This window comes from Buceros rhinoceros, unplaced genomic scaffold, assembly GCF_000710305.1.
Source record: "Buceros rhinoceros silvestris isolate BGI_N320 unplaced genomic scaffold, ASM71030v1 scaffold14236, whole genome shotgun sequence".
Lineage (NCBI taxonomy): Eukaryota > Metazoa > Chordata > Aves > Bucerotiformes > Bucerotidae > Buceros > Buceros rhinoceros.
The window spans coordinates 25,448-41,450 of NW_010417029.1; the positions used below are offsets into that span (position 1 = coordinate 25,448).

General features: G+C 35.4%; 1 protein-coding gene across 1 annotated transcript in view; it reads left to right on the forward strand.

Annotated features, from left to right (window-relative positions):
- KNDC1 (kinase non-catalytic C-lobe domain (KIND) containing 1) overlaps positions 1-16,003 on the forward strand; it is a 55,551-nt gene that overhangs the window by 20,941 nt on the left and 18,607 nt on the right. Inside the window, exons 5-10 of the mRNA XM_010138029.1 lie at positions 336-1,354; positions 9,281-9,395; positions 12,372-12,443; positions 12,564-12,625; positions 14,826-14,984; positions 15,325-15,402. Of these exons, the coding sequence (XP_010136331.1) occupies positions 336-1,354; positions 9,281-9,395; positions 12,372-12,443; positions 12,564-12,625; positions 14,826-14,984; positions 15,325-15,402 (1,505 nt within the window). The remainder of the gene's footprint in view (positions 1-335; positions 1,355-9,280; positions 9,396-12,371; positions 12,444-12,563; positions 12,626-14,825; positions 14,985-15,324; positions 15,403-16,003) is intronic.

Below are 16,003 nucleotides of genomic sequence, written 5' to 3' on the forward strand. Positions count from 1 at the left end.
AGATTGCCTGACACATCTAATGAGTTTTAAAATACCATGTATGTGTAGTTTCCTGTTATAGGTTCCTTTTTAGAAATCAAAAAGTTATTACTAAATACTTGTGGACTGGGGGTGAGCAGCAGCAGACATATAACTCTTAATGAACAAAATTAATATATTTAGACCGTCCTTTATTATTTAAAGTGAATTGCCCAGAAATAATTTGTAACATACATAAGATACATAGCATAGAAGGTACATAACAGCAATAGCAGAAAAAGCAATACAAAGATTTACTAGGAAAGATTAGAGGGTTTAAGTACATGTTTAATATAAGCATCTGTTTTTGCATCTAGATGTCTGTGATAACATGTGGAAGGGAAGAATGTGTCAGAGAAGTTTGGGATCTAAGTTATATTCAAATGAGAAAAACAACATAGCAGGTGATTCGTCTGCAGTGGAAGATGTAACAGCTACCTGTCATAAGGACTCTTCTGTAGTTACTGTGGTGACTGGCAGAGAAAGTGGTTTAAAGGAAATGCAAATTAATCTGGATAATGAGAAAACTCAACATTCTCAACTTGCAATTCAAGCTAAAAAGAGCAAAGAAGAGGACAAACATGCAGAGTATACTGACAGTTTTGCTAGTGTTGCTTTGGATATAAAATCATGTGTTATTGACCTGGAGAGAGATGGCATTTTTAAGAAAGGTTCTTTGAGAAAAATTAAAACCTTTCCAAAGCTACCACTTGAACCGGCAGACACAAATAACTTTTTTACTTCTGTAACCAACAGTGGACCACTAGCTAGGAAAAACCACTTGCTAACACAAGAGTCGCTACCTTTAGACAATAATAACGAGGTTGCTTTTTCGAAGGGAAATCTTAATTCACTTGCTACTAGTAGTCCACCAAATGCAGAACCAAAGAATCACCAGATTAATGATCTTCGTTTAGAAGCTCCGTGTGTATGCACACAGGTGTCTGGCATGAATCTAGAAGAACATATGTCACTTATTAATGGTAAAAATACAGGTTTTGCTTCATCTGATCACAAAGAAGACTGTACTGATGCTACTTCTGAAATGCCAAATATAGCTGGTGTGCTACAAGGTCCAAATCAATCAGTTGCTGGAGCAAAAATGCTAGACAATTACATGGCATTAGAAGATTCTTCTGAAACTTTCCAAGGGTCAAATGAAAATTCCTTACCACAGTTTAACAAGATGGCTTCAGTGTTAACAAAATCCTTTGGGAACAGATATGGATCAAACCTAATTAGGTCTCCAGAATTAAGCAACGGTGCGATGAGTGCAAACAATAATGAAGATAATCTTTGTGGAGGCAGAGGTTCAGAAATCAAAAGTAATGAGCAGGTAGTAAAAATAAAGTCTTCATTATATAGTTGCTGTAGTCACTTATGTGGAGATGAAATGACTTGAGTACTGTGTAATTCCTTCCTTCCTCGTTCCCTTTAGCATCTGGGAAAATTGAAGTTTGCTAGTCTGCACACTTTAGGAGTCAGTATTGGAAACGTGGTGATTGTCTTTTTCCTCTTTAAAAGTGCTACACTGAAATCTATGCTATTGCAAAATCAACTTTCGTTTTAATTTGTTTTTTTACAAATGGAGTATACTCACTAGTGTGTTAGAGCAGCATACTTAATAGTTGATTTCATTTATAAAAGAGTATTACCAAAGCATGTGTAGATTTTTTTACTCTTTATGTTACTGTCAATGCATAAAGTTCACTACCTTGCAGTGGGCCTCCCAGGTGCTTATGAAAATTGTAGAGATCCTGACTGTAAATCTGACCTCATTGAAATCAATGGCAATATCCCATCTGCTTCAGGAGGTGAAAGACTCCACTTTTTTATCTACATGTACAATTTTCAAAAACTTAAATGTACATATGCTGTACCTGTTCTGTGTTCTGAAATTACTGCCTCTGTGTTTATGTATATTTCATGATAGAAATCAACTATGTGCACAATATGATGGGTATGTTGTCTCAAGCATTTCATCTTTATAAATAGCCAAATAAGAAGAGGGAGAGCTGATTTAGTCTACTCGAATTTGTTGATAGGTAGTTGTGGTATGGTCTCTGCTCAAATTACATATTCTCAGGGTGGACAAGTTTGGTCTCTGACTAGATGTTGTTTTTTTTTTTTCCTCTTGTGCTACATTCAAAGAGATGTAAACAATCCATGTGATAGAGCTGCTGGCTAAAAATGCAGGATGGTTGATGCTTCTCCAGCCTTCCTGTGACTTCATAAAAATGAGCAGCACAAACTTCATACATTTCATTTCCAGAAACTATGGTTAGGGGAAGATGTTGGATTTTTCCCTTACTTGTCTACTCACAACTTGGCCTTGTTGTCCTTGCCTAATAGCCAATCTTCCAGCCGTTCCGTGTAGTGGCACCAAGGGTTATTTTCAGTCTTCATCCATCCTTCTTTTCACCTTGCCCAAACACCTCCACTGGACTAGATAACCTAGGACTGACAGGTGTGTAAAGAGCCTTTGGTTCATCATAGCTTAAAGTTAAAAATTAGTTCAACATTGAAGATTCTGTTCTAACTGCTTTTTCTCCTTTCCTGTCTAGTCTCCCTTCAATAGCATGTGTGCTTATTAAATTAACTGTGTGGAAGGATAGTAAATATAGATAAGTACCACATGGCATGATTTTCTCTCTGAGGGAGTTATTCATTGTATGTGTATTGATTCCTTTATTTAGTTTGTAATCCAGTAGGTGCAGTCTTCAGACCCTGGTAAAAGATCCATTTATTGTAGACATGTTGGGGTTTTTTTTTCCCCCTCTCTCCTTCCTGCTCTGGACTATGCAACCTTACATGTTCAAAGGAGTGCAAAGTAATAATCAGACTTATAATCATTCCAAACAAAGTCTTCTTCTTTTGTTACATCAAATACTTATTACTCTGGATTCACATGAACTTGCTTCATTCGGTAGATGTGCTTGTGTTTCTAGAAAGGATCATAGCAATTTCAGTCACTGACTTCTTGTGAGAAAGCTTGTTAGTGTACAGAAATCTAGATATGTCTCAGTATTCAGGCAACAGAAAGAACTGTCTTTCATCTTGATGAAAATCTCTTTTTTCTGAATGGAGTTTTTATTTTTTTTATGCTAAACTGTATAAATCTTGGAATTCAGTTGCATGTTTATTTGTCATGGAGAGGATGGCTCTGATAAGGCTATTGGACCACTAAAAAAACCTGTTGCAGTGGTTTTATGGGTTTTGGTTTGGGGTTTGTTTTTTTTTTTGGTTTGGTTGTTAGGGTGGTTATTTTCCCTTCCAAGAAATAAAGGTACCGCTTAAGTCACTTGCCTTGAGGGTGGAAGTGGGCTTACTTAAGCCTCTGTGTTAACTAGAGAGGTGTGGTAAATAAGCTGCCATCACTTAATAACATAAATCAAGTGTAGCGATAGGCATTATTCTTTAAGGAGAAAAAAATCTGTTGAAGACATATATTCTGTCCTTACTGGATTACCAGGACAATAGTTTGTCCAGATACATGAAGATACTTTCAAGAACTTGAGTTTTCCAAACTTCTTGCACAATTTAAAAAGCTGTAACAAATGTTCTGTTTGCTTTTCCTGCAGAGAATGGACACAGAGAAGTAAACCAAAATACGTTTTCATGTTATTCTGCTATTCTTCTGAAATCTTCTTTTTCTTCAAATATTTCATCATCAATTTTAAGTGTTCTTTTAGCCTGAACAGAATTCCATTCTTCCAAATAAGTAGGCTCTTAGTAGAATTGAAGTTATCCTGCTCCCACTGAATTCACAGGACAATCATAGAGAATTATTAAAGGTAACTATTATTCCAGTTACCCTAATAAGCCATGTCATAATACAGATCTGAAATGAAGATAGTAAGGTGGTGGTTGTGTGAAATGAGAGTTTTATGGCTGCGATTTCAGTAGAAGAAAGGTTTGATAGACTCATACTCTATATTCTATTTTAGCAATCTATTCCAGCAAATGTTCAGGTTCTACTACATAAGAATATTTACTCTGTAAGGAAATCCTAAGTTAGTCTTAAAAACCAACAAAACCCTCAAAAAAGCTACGAAAAAAAAAAAACAAACCGCTTCTTTGGTTATTTAACCACTGTGGGGAGAAAAAAGCCTTTAAAATATATCAACATCTGTGAGCTACAGCTGGGTTTCTGAAATGGCTGTCTCTTCCCTGAAGTGCTGAGGTTCTATCGTGGTAATCTTTCTATCGTGGGTTTTTTCTTGAAGGAGGGTCATTCATTTTCAGTAGTCAGACGCTATTATAAGTCTTCTTACAGAAGGATGTTGTGGTTTTTAAGGTTTTCAGCTTCTTTTTCATCTTTTGGAAAACATTTTATTCCTCAGGCTTCTGAAACATAGCAGTTTCTGCTTCTGTCTTACCTCCTGACTATTGAAAAAATAAAGCCATACTGTGCTATCCCTTACAACTGATATCTCTTTGAAGTTCCCTTTCATTTCTCAGTGCCAGAATTTTACCAAATACCTAAAAATGTTTGGGTTGGTTTTTTTTTTTAAACAGCTAAAATCCGAGTCTGAGAGTTTGTTCATTTACTGCAAAGGCACAAAAAAAGTCTGAAGCCCTAATTAATGCGATTTCTGCCTTCTGGGCTAAACAGGAAACACCTCAGGTGATTTACAGTGCTGCTCTGTCACTAATTTTCTATACCAGATAAGTATGATTGCAGCAAATTGAGCTTTTAGAACAGTATCTCTAGCATCTCTTTAAATATCTCTTGTTCTTTAGAGAAAGTGCAACACCACACCCATCCGGTTGAAGATCAACCTTGTCTACTCTGGAGAACAGACAATTTTTCTTCCCTGTCAATACTTCTCCAGTGGACAATATTTTTCTAATACTCCAACACTGCTTCTTAATACTCTGTGCTTTACTGCTAGTAAGCATTACTAAAAATACTTGCTTGCTTTTGTCTGGCTACTGCAATGTATCTTGTTGAGGGTTTTCCTAGTAATTTTTATAGTTTTGCATGCCGTAAATAAATATTTTTCACTTCAAGTTTGAGTGGGGATCTTTTATTTCTCTAACCAATTTCATTCCAATTAGGTATGTCTCATCTCTAACGCTTTTAAATGTTTCTCTGATTCAAACGCTATGGCCTTTACATGGGAGGGGTTAATGGGAACTTGGCATATACACGTTTGTTTTCTGTTGGTCATTCATACCCAGTCAAGCATGAAAGCAGTGGAAAGCCATGTAGCTGGAGAATGACACTGGAATACTTGGGAGATAGCGCTTGGAGGAAAGAAAAGTTGTCAATTCCCAGAACACTAGATATTAAGAAAAGAATAATGAAAATCTTGCTTGCTTTGGCTGTTTAAAATATGCCAGCATTATGTTAATAAAATACAGTACATTAGTGTAGTCTAACTGCTTTACTAATTTGGGTTTACAATTCTGGTACCATAAAGAAATAAAAGCTATGTTAAATGATCATTGCAGCACTGAAGAAAAAAAAAACTCACTTTTTCGAAGTGAGGTGTAAAATGCAGTCTTTTTGGCATAAAACAAAATGTCACCAGTATGTAGCTATAGGCAATAATCAGAAATGTGGCTTTGTCATATTTTCTGACAATTTCTGTGGTGTGAAAGACATTTTCTTTTTTTAAAAACTGGGTTATATAATTTCTGTTTTGAAAACGTCTGGTTTGGAACATGGAGGAATTTTGGAAGGAAGTACTGAATTACGATTTTGTTTGCTCTTGGCTAGTTCAATGGTGGTAATAGATTAGTAAATTTATTATCAGTATTAAAGTAGTGTTAATGCTTAAATGGTCCTGAGGCCTTATGGATGCTGAACAGTTGCTTTGAGCTTACTTTGCTAAAATGTGTGAATAGATAGTTAAGAATAATGCATGCTACAGTCACTCCGACCAAAAAATTTTAATCATATGTTTTCCAGCTCTTCAAATTTTATTTTTCTTGGTCACTGAGTGGTGTTTTTTTGACTTGTAGGAAATAGTAATAGCCATGAAACAGAGACTTCTATATTAAAATAGAACAAAACCTGAGACAGATGTCTAAATAAGGGAGTTTCACACTTAAATCTTTACCAAAACATAGACAGATTTCAGTGGATTTTGAATGTGCATTATGTTAAATACTTAATGTTTTAGGCTTAAACAAAAATTGACTCATAACCTTAGGTTAAGTATGTTATTTTTGCTTTGGAAACTATTTTAACCAGACTATGTGTTTTTCATCACAGATGTAAATGTGTGATGAAATGTCTTATCACGTGCCTTGACTATATCGGATAACTTTTACGAAGTGTTAGAAGGACGAGTCCCCAGCAGGAACTAAACTCTCAGCCTTCAGATGAAGCCTCCCCTAATTTTCTCTTTCTGGTGTGGGAAAGTGAGCATTTGGAATAATTAGGGCACTAGAAGAATAACCCTCTCAGGTGTTTCATTCCAGAATAAAATTAATAATCAAGGTGGGGAGAGACTTGAATTACAGTAAGAGACAATAACAATGCAGTTAGTTATTTGTGTCACAGGAATACAACTAACGTATGAATACTAGCTAGCAATATTAATATTTGAAATTTAACCTTTCTTTAGGATGCTTGCCAGAGAGAAACCATGAGGGTATACATTTAAATAAAGTTTACCAAGCTGTAACCAGACTGCATCCTTTTTTTTCCTAAATCAGGTTAATTTGGCCATCCTATGGATGGCAGTGATTCTCGCTTCTGCTAAGATTTACTTTTCCTACATAATTTTCTTCTGAAACAGCATTTACTTCTGGTGCCTTTTCATCCTCTATTTTGTTACCTATCATTGACGCTTTCTTCTTTCTTATCATAAACTTTTGCTGCTGCTCTTAAGCTTTATTCCTACTTCCCTGCTGTGCTTAAATTTCTTTCTGTCACTTCCTTCTTCCTCTAAAGAGCTTGGATATCCTAAAAGTGATGAGAAATACCTTTCAGCTTTCTGCTGTATGACTAACTTCAGTCTCCAGTTTAGTGAGACATTCTTCTCCTTGCCAACCATTCATCACCTTCTCCTGAAGTGAAAGGTGATATATACATGCAATAGAGGAAGTCCATCTTTCTCTGCTGCAGCTGTAAGAGCCTCTAGGGACACGAACTTCAAAAGGAGGGATTTTCTTACAAAGAAAGATGTGGCAGTGATGTGTACTTACTACAAAATATTTCCAAACCCCGAAACTTCCTTAATGTTCTAGTCAGTCTGTGGAATTTCTCCTTGGGTTTTTCTCCACTTGTATCTGGTTCGCAGGGTGAATTTGAAGGTTTGTCTGCTTCTTTCATTGTAAAGTGTCTGTGAGCAAAGACATTTGAGGCACGTGAGAACCAGGATGCTGTGAAGGGGGGAAATGCAGCACTGATCAGGAGTAGTAATCAATCTACAGTATGAAGCTCTGTCTTGAATGTTCTCTAGATTAATTCATTCTTTTGACTCTCCTTGTCCTTCCTGCTGTGTAATTGATGTGTTTTTATCAGACAGTTCAAGAGCTTACTTTTTTGGATATAATGAAGGAACACATTGATGAAAGAATTTTCCACTCCAGTATGCTGGAGAATTAAGCTTAACCTTATTACCTGTTTTCGAATCTGTCTGTGCTAAAGTTACTAATTTTTGTGATGTGCTCCAACAGAGGAGAATGAAAACACCAAATTCATTTTTATGTGTGTTGGAGGTAGGCAGAAAATAACACACTTTAAGTAAATCAAAAGGTGTGTTTGCTAGTACATCTTGTTAAAAATATATAGTTTATCTGGTTCACCTTCAAGGAATGTTTGAACAGTGTGAGCCCGAAGTATTACATTCCTTGAGAAGGTCTTCTACTAAAAAAATACATTATCAACAAAATTTCATCGACAGAAATTAACGTGGTTCTTTTCCTCCCCGTAGATCACAGGGAAGCTGTTTCTTGATCTTGATGAAAGTTAATGCAGTATTCTGTTCATCAGATGTTTTATAATAAAATCTAAATAGTGCCTCACTGAAGGGTATTTCATAGCCAGGATCATGAGAAATTGACTGCAGTAAATGACAGTGCAGAGACCGATTTTTCAAACATAACGATGTACCACTATTGTGTGTGAGAGAGACCCTTAGTCTAATTAGATTTTTTCAAACATCAATAGGGATGTAAAGGTGTCTGTAAAAACATCGGAACATTTCAGAGCTTCTAACTATTTCTGTCTCCTGTGCTCCAGTTTTGTTTTGTTTTGTTTTTTTTCCAGAATTAATCCTGAATTGTTTCCAGTAGTTCTTTTCCCTAACATGATCTAAAGTTGACATTTGTAGGTAGTTTACTGTTAGGGCCACATATGCAGCAGAAAATGTGCTGTGCTGTTTTTTTAAATAGCTGGATGGATCTGCTCTAACCTGGAGGTTTCTGCCTACAGTGAATTTTTTTCTGTTCCTTTGGTAAATGATTGGAGATCCTAAATCCACCTGATGTCATGAACTACTAGTAGCGATAAGCTCTTCTATTAGCACAGCTTGAACAGGAAGATGTCCATGTGCTACCATCAATGTCAAGTTCTTATATTCACCCCCAAAAAAAAATTGCAGAATATAAAACTGATTCTCTGAAGAGCAGGAGGTTTCCATGGAGCAGTGTCTTTGTCACATTAAGGTATTATGCCAAGTATCGAAAGCTAAGCTGATAGAAAAACAAACGCTGTTACTACAAAGTGAACAGCCAGCGATTAAAAATAACGTGCTTGGACTTGAAATAAATCTGTCGTTAATTCTGTCAATATTGTTAACATCATTCACGGAGGAACAAGAAGCGTTAATGAAATCTTTAAGGTAAGACTTGTAATACAACTGTCAGGGTAAATCAGGATTTGAATGTGGGAATTTTCTTTTGGTGTTGATCATTTTGATTTTCGTTTTTAAGTCTATATCGTATCCCTATAATTATGTGTCATCTTTGACATTCTAGAAGAGTCTTTCCTTAGTATAAGGAAGAGCTTCCAAACAGCTCACTTTTCCTGAAACTGTTCTATTCTTGCTGAAATCTCACTTGAATTACACTTTTGTTATGCAATTGAGAAACTACTGGTTCGTCTATACAGCCAGCTAAGTGTGCGGTGCCTTTTCGGTAAGAAGTATTATTAGTTCATTTATGGCAAGTACAATAAATACCTTTTTTTAATGCTTTTTAGGTGAGTACATTATATATCAGGATTTACTTTTTCGTTACATCATTAAACGATTTTGAATGGTGATAATTTATAATAACTTTCTGCATCCTCACTCTTTTTCAGTGGATCTCTCTAAAACTCTTGTTGTCCTGGTATGGTAAACCTCTGAAAGACTATGAACTGTGGGCATTATGTCACGAGTGTTTATGTACTCTGCAGACTTGCATAGATTATCCAGGTATAGTCTTAATTTTATCCTAAAATATCTGCTTAGTTATTTGTGTTCACTCTATTGGGTTTTTTATGCCATTCATGCAAAATTCCTCAACACTCATTTTTGTGTACCAAAAAAATAACAGGCAATATTTCTAACTTCACTTTCTAAAATTGTGACTTTAGAATTTTTACTCAATTCAGAATTTTCTTCCATATGTACAAGAATGTCTTATTTTCTCTTTATTCTGAGTTTTTATGGCTTTTGTGGGAAAAACAAATCTTTGATTTCAAGCAGTGAAACAAATTTTGTGTTTAGACATTTTGAGGCTGGAGAAGCTGTACCGTGGCTCTTAAGAAAACCATTTGTAACTTTTCTCTTGAAAGCAGAGGAAAATAAGTTTTACGTATATATAAAAATAAAACTTCCTCTCTCGCCTGGATTTCTCTGTGACAAATGATTCCTGACATGGTGTTGACAATACAGGGCTTTGTCAGTTTAGGGGTCTTGTCGTGACATTACTCCTTCCACATTCCCTATGCTTCAGTTGATAGAAGAATTATCAGAAGTCAACTTCTGAGAGAAGAATGGGGATCTGTACTTTGTCACATTTGGAATATATGTTATGTATAACTTGGGAGAAGGGCATCGCAAATTTCCATAGACGTTCTGAATGTTGGTTTAGCTTACACTAGTAATAAATCTGTAGCTGTTCTGATACATCGAGAGAGGTTCCACCACGACCACGCTGCCTTTGCTTTTCCTGGTTTAAAAAGCCTGCTTTTGAAGGTTTGGACAGGGATGGATTTGAAGTCTGTAACTGAATATTAAAAATTAGATAGTAAAGAACAGAAAATTTGTTGCGTCTCTTTGGTTTTCAGCTTCAGCTACTTTATCTTTTATGATATAAAACTGTTTAAAAAGGAAATTTGCCATAAATGGAAATTTCTGAGCATTTTAAGCAATGTTATGTTTAAAACTAAGTATTTTATATACCTTGCAACAGAAGGATTATTTCAGCCTCATAACAGGTTTCTAACGCTTATGAAGGTTTCAAATAACTGCACATAATTTAAATGCCTACCCAGCCTCTGTTACCGTACCTACATGCACCCAGAATGCATTTGTCTTACAAACTGAAGACCGAGTTGTGGTCTGAACCTTATGTAGCCTGTAAAAGTGAACATACTGATACAAACTGCTAAATGGAAGGCACCTGACTTAAAATTCCATATTTGACAAACTTACCTTGAAGTTGAATAGTTTTCAGATTTAGAATATTTCTGCCAGAGGGTTCTCTGCCTGTTCTGAGTGTAAGTGTGCACCGTGGCATGACTTACTGTGGTGTTACTACTTCAGTGCTCACACACACACATAAAGTTCTCTCAGCGTTCCTCTTGGATACTAGTACCTTACTAAAGGTAAGCTGATACCATATAAAGTGTTTGCTAACGCTTTGTCTAAACACTGAAAGGTGGAACAAGCTGGATTATTTTACTTAGCCTTTTCCTCCATATCCTTTACTTCCTAAGCAGGAATTATCTGGGTCAGCTAGCCTTTTCATGTGTTTTTTAATTCTGTCCTGATACAAAAGTTGTTTGTACTCTCTTTACTTATTTTCTCTCCTCTTATCGGAGGATGTTGCTTACATATTGCCTCTAGAAAACCCAGGTGAAAATTCTCTGTTGTTCCAAACTCAGCTGAGATCTGATTTGCATGAACTGTGTTGTGGATTCAGGGCCGGAGTGTTAACTTTTGAGAAGCAAAGATAATGAAGGGCTCTCAGGGACGATGCCTCTGCAGAAACACCTAGTAAAAGTTCCTGTTCAGGACAGCTTTGCTTTTCAAGTCACATATTCCAGATTCTGCTTAATTATTATTGAAGGTAGTAGGTGAGCCTTTATTTACACTAAGCATAGTGAACAATTTAATGGCTTTATACAGTGTGTTTTGTACAGGTAACTGCAAAAGCAAAAAGACTATTTCCCTTGTTTCTTACTCTATTTTTCTCTCTTAGACATCTTCAATTTATAATTTGATAATAAATTAATATTTGTTTTACTCCTAAGTCTCTTATATTTTCCTTAATAATTAATAAATTTAATGTGTTAACCTCTACTGTAAGAATCTATTCCCCTAGTACTCTGTTTTTAGTAAAGAAATGGTGGTTTTTATGGTAGTCTATAAAGGCAAGGCTACATTGCTAGCCAATTGGCTAATTATATTGAAACATGTTAAATTACAGTGTGCTCTGAAGATATCAGGTAGACACGGTCTTGCCAGAAATTTTTCATCACTGAATTTACATAACGTGATCTCACCACCTTAATGTTAAGTTCATAAGACCTCAGATCATTTAAAATAGTTTTATAAGATAGTTATTTCTTTCCTAAATATGGAAAATTTCAGGACCTTGCAAGTATCAATCTACATAACACTACTTCAGTGGGAAAGTGTGTGTGGTGATAACTATTTGTGCAAACTGGACTCCATATCCTATTCCAAGCAGAGGAGATCTGGATCGGGCCACTTGTTTCAGCTGTCTCCAGATATGACCCTGTGTTTTGGGGGAGTTGGAGGAGGGAAGGGGAGAGAGAGTAAATGCTTATGATAAATTGACTATCTTTTATTAGTACCTTGTTAGAAGACTGGAGTACATCTAGCTGTTGTATTTCTTTTGTTTTGTTTTGTTCCTTTCTTGGCCTTTCTTTTCAGTGCTAGGTACAAAGAGAGTAAAATTCCAGAATGCTAGGCCCTTTTATCCCAGTTTGGTTTACTTCCTTTGTTCTGCAGGAATTGCATTGGGTGATTAAGCATCTACTGTTTCTTTATTGGGTGGTGTCTGTTCTAGCATTAGTGCTATTTAAAGCATAATTTATTGAAAGTAATTGCTGACATTGCAAATTATTTCTAAAATTATTTTATTTATTTTTATTAGTGTTGCATAGTTGCAAGAACGGATACTTAGTATGCCTTGCTGTTTTGTGCCCTGTTTTGCAGTGGTGTTATGTTTGGACTCTGTATTGATCGACTGCCATGGAAGCATCCTCTTTGCTGCTCCAAAAGCTGAAGGTAAACTAGTATGTTCTGTGCTCTGCTTTATTTGCGAGGTGGATTGGGGGGGCGGGTAGTGGGTAGTGAAGAAGAAAGCAAATATCTTATATTTTGTTTCTGGTTTCTTTTCTCATTTAGAATCTTGTGATATGTTTTATGTAGCTCCTGAAGTGGAAGAGGAGGATGTGGATACTGAGAAGGTAATGTGGTAGGTTATGTGGGTTGCTATGTATTTATCAAAGCATAGCTGTATCTGCTGCTTGAAGAAAGCTAAACTCTTCTAAGATTCTGATAATGTTTCTCCTTTCTCACAGTAATTCTTGGCTGTCTGTGGGCTTTTTGTATATTGATTTCCCATAAATATAGTTGCTTCTGAAAAATAATTTGCCTTCCAAAATTGTTAGAGTAACTGACAAAAATCTGTTATTCAACAGTTTTCCATAAGGCTTAATTATTTTCAGTTTGTAAGCAGTAAGACAGACTTTGAAGTATCTGGAGGTCACACTGAAATCAGTATTTTAGACTGTCTAGGCTAAAGTCCAAACATTAATCTCATTTGGAAGGTTGGATAAAAAAATCACTGTATGTTTACTATGGAAACATTATGAATTATGTCTTTTAGCAGTGCAGTTTTTCTAGAGCTTATTGCTATAGCTATTATTGATAAGAAGTTCTCGAATTAAAGATTATAAAAATGTTAATAAATAGCAGATGAGTATTTGTCTCCACTGCAACTGCATCTTAATTGCACACTGTGCCACAGTGATCTTAAGATTTCTGGAAACAGAATTTACAGTACCTTTCTATCATATAACAAGGGAAAAAAGGTTAGCTAATATGTACTTTGTGCCCCATGAGTTGTTTAAAATTAGAGGTGGTCAGAAAATAAAAAAATCGTCATTGAAGATCTACTGAAAAGTCAGTTTGACTTTTCTGTGAAATTATCTGTAACTAGAAAGTGTTTATATATCTTTTTCTTTAAAGTTGTTTTTTCTTCTTAAACTGCTTTGATCCATTTTCAAATGCTTCAGAAGCTTAAACTAACCCTGAAATATAATACAGAATTTTCACCAGACAGCAGAAATTAATAATCCTAAAGTCTTTATTCTTTTCTTTAGAAAATCTGAAGTAATCTTTTTTCCTTGTTTTTCTACAACACTATATATAGAGTAAACTGACCTGGTTTTTTGTTTTGTTTTTTTTTCCTGATGTTTGTATAACTTTCTGATTGTTATGAATATTTAGACTTATGGTATGAGAATTAAGACTGTGTAGTGCTAGTCCCGATAACTGTACTTCCCTCAGTAAAAGGAATTATTTTGAAGAATATGCTGGATTGGATGGCAAGTTTTTCCTAAATGAATAAATCTAGGTTAAGATCAGTATCCCATTGACCTCTTGGAATTCTGTGCCTAAGGGGAGGAATTTTTTTTGTTGTTTTGGTAGAACTACTTTCTCCTATTTCAAACATTTTTGTACTTATTAGTAGCTTGTGTTCAACAGTTCAGATGGTTCACAGATTATTTTCTTTATAGTGAACTTGCTATGTTGAATTCGTTGCTGTTCACTTTGCTCAAAAGAATGCTCAAAACATTACTTAGTGCTGTGCTTAGGTTTCTGGCCCTTGAGCTTTTTTAGTATCTTTCAGAGGCTACATGAAGAAGCATGGTGCTTCAACTTTGTCAAGATTGCATTTCTAGTATGTGCTAACATATGTAAACTAAGCATTGAGTAGACTAAAGCTGTCTCAGCATGAAAATCGTAATTCTCAAATAAAACAAGAAAGCTTGTGAAGATTGAGTTATTTTCAAGGTCTCTTATCATGGCAACTTCAATTGGTTTAGCTGCAGGTAGAACAATAATTGCCAAAATAAATACACAATACCTCATTCTTCTGAGAGATGTAACCTTCTCTGTAAAATATGACTTGTACTGACTAGCTTGTAATTACCATGTGCCATTTACTTGCTGAATTATAACTTTTTTTTAAGTAAATTGCAGTTGGCCTGGCTTTATGGTAGAACTCTAAGGCTTGCAGCAAACTAAGTTTTTACATGAGAAAGGAATTCCTCAAAATGGTTCTAAAAACACTTTTTTCCTCAATAATTTTCCTAGACAAAGGATATGACAAAATATGTCTGTTGCTCCAGCAGTAAAAAATTAGCTATTATTGGCCCTGCATGCGTAACAGCTAGTTTTTGAAATGGGCTGGGATTTTCATCAGCATCTTCAAGAGCCAGAAGTGATCTGTACTTTGGAAGGCCAATAGGTTTTTTGTTTGGTGTTTTTTTTTAGCAGTTATGAGGGGAATTTTTGGATAATTTGCTGGAATTGGTTTTGAAATGAAAGCTTCTTTTGGTCTGTTTACAACTTTCCTGTCTCTTAACATTATACCAATAGGTCAGCATTTATGGTGTTGCTGCAGTTCTGTGGATGGCTGCAAAATTTAATGTTCCACCAAGTCACAAGCTGGCATTGCCAAGAAAATTTAAAAAACTTCTTCTGGATATGGCAAGAAAAAACCCTGAAGAAAGACCTTCTCTAGCTGATGCAATTAAGGTTACTGAATTCAAACAATTTCATGTGAAATCTAGTTGTGTCTAAAGTCTCATTTTAGTGATTTAAGTATCAAGGTATTAATTTATTTTTGTTACTAGAATGATACCTAATTAAATCATAACCAGTCACTTTGGGGTTTGTTTTTAAAGTTATCTCCCTAGGGACACAGAGGGGTGTGTTTTTAATTTACAATGAAATTGTCAATAAGGTGCTCAGAATATGTTCATAAGACTTCTTAAACTACTTCTACTTGATCATGTATCTTGACTTTGTCCAAGAATATCTCACTATGTTGAAAACTTATTGACTGACTGAAAATTATGATTTTCTTTTTTTTAAGACCTGCAATCATTATTTACTTGAACAAGGTATAAACAGCAAAAATATTTTGGCATTGTTGAATAAATCTGTCCTTAAGGTAAGCGGGCCACCTTTTTTAATTCTCTGTTTTTTTCAATTAATTCTGTAAATGGTATTCCAGGAAGATTTTTGCCCCCTGCTACAGTTACATTTGTTCGGGTTTTGTTTTGTTTTGTTTTTAATTTTCAAGTAGTCTTTAAGTATTGGAGTTTTTTAGATCTTGCTGTTGGAGTGATCACTCCAACAGCTTTTGGTGCCCTGACTCCACAATCTGTATGGGTGAAGAACCAGTGACTTAATTTCATAATCTCTCTTTCATTTACCACCCCTCTTATGAGAACAAAAAACATTAATATGTAATTGGTGTGTTTGTTTTATTTCAAACGTGTATATAATGCACGCAGATTCAGTCAGTCCATGAAACTGACTTTGTTCAAAACTTTGATTACCTTAAAGTTGTGTTTTGAAACAGAGGGTTATAAAGATTTCCAAACACTTCTACCAGTCCTTAGTTTTGTGTGTCATTTTGTTCATTCTCCACCTTGGCATGACTAGGTTGTTGCTTTGCAACATTCTAGGTTTATATGGGGTTTTTTGCTTGTTTTTGGTTTGTTGGGGGTTTTTTTGGCGGGGGTGGGGGGGGTTGGGGGTTTTTTAAG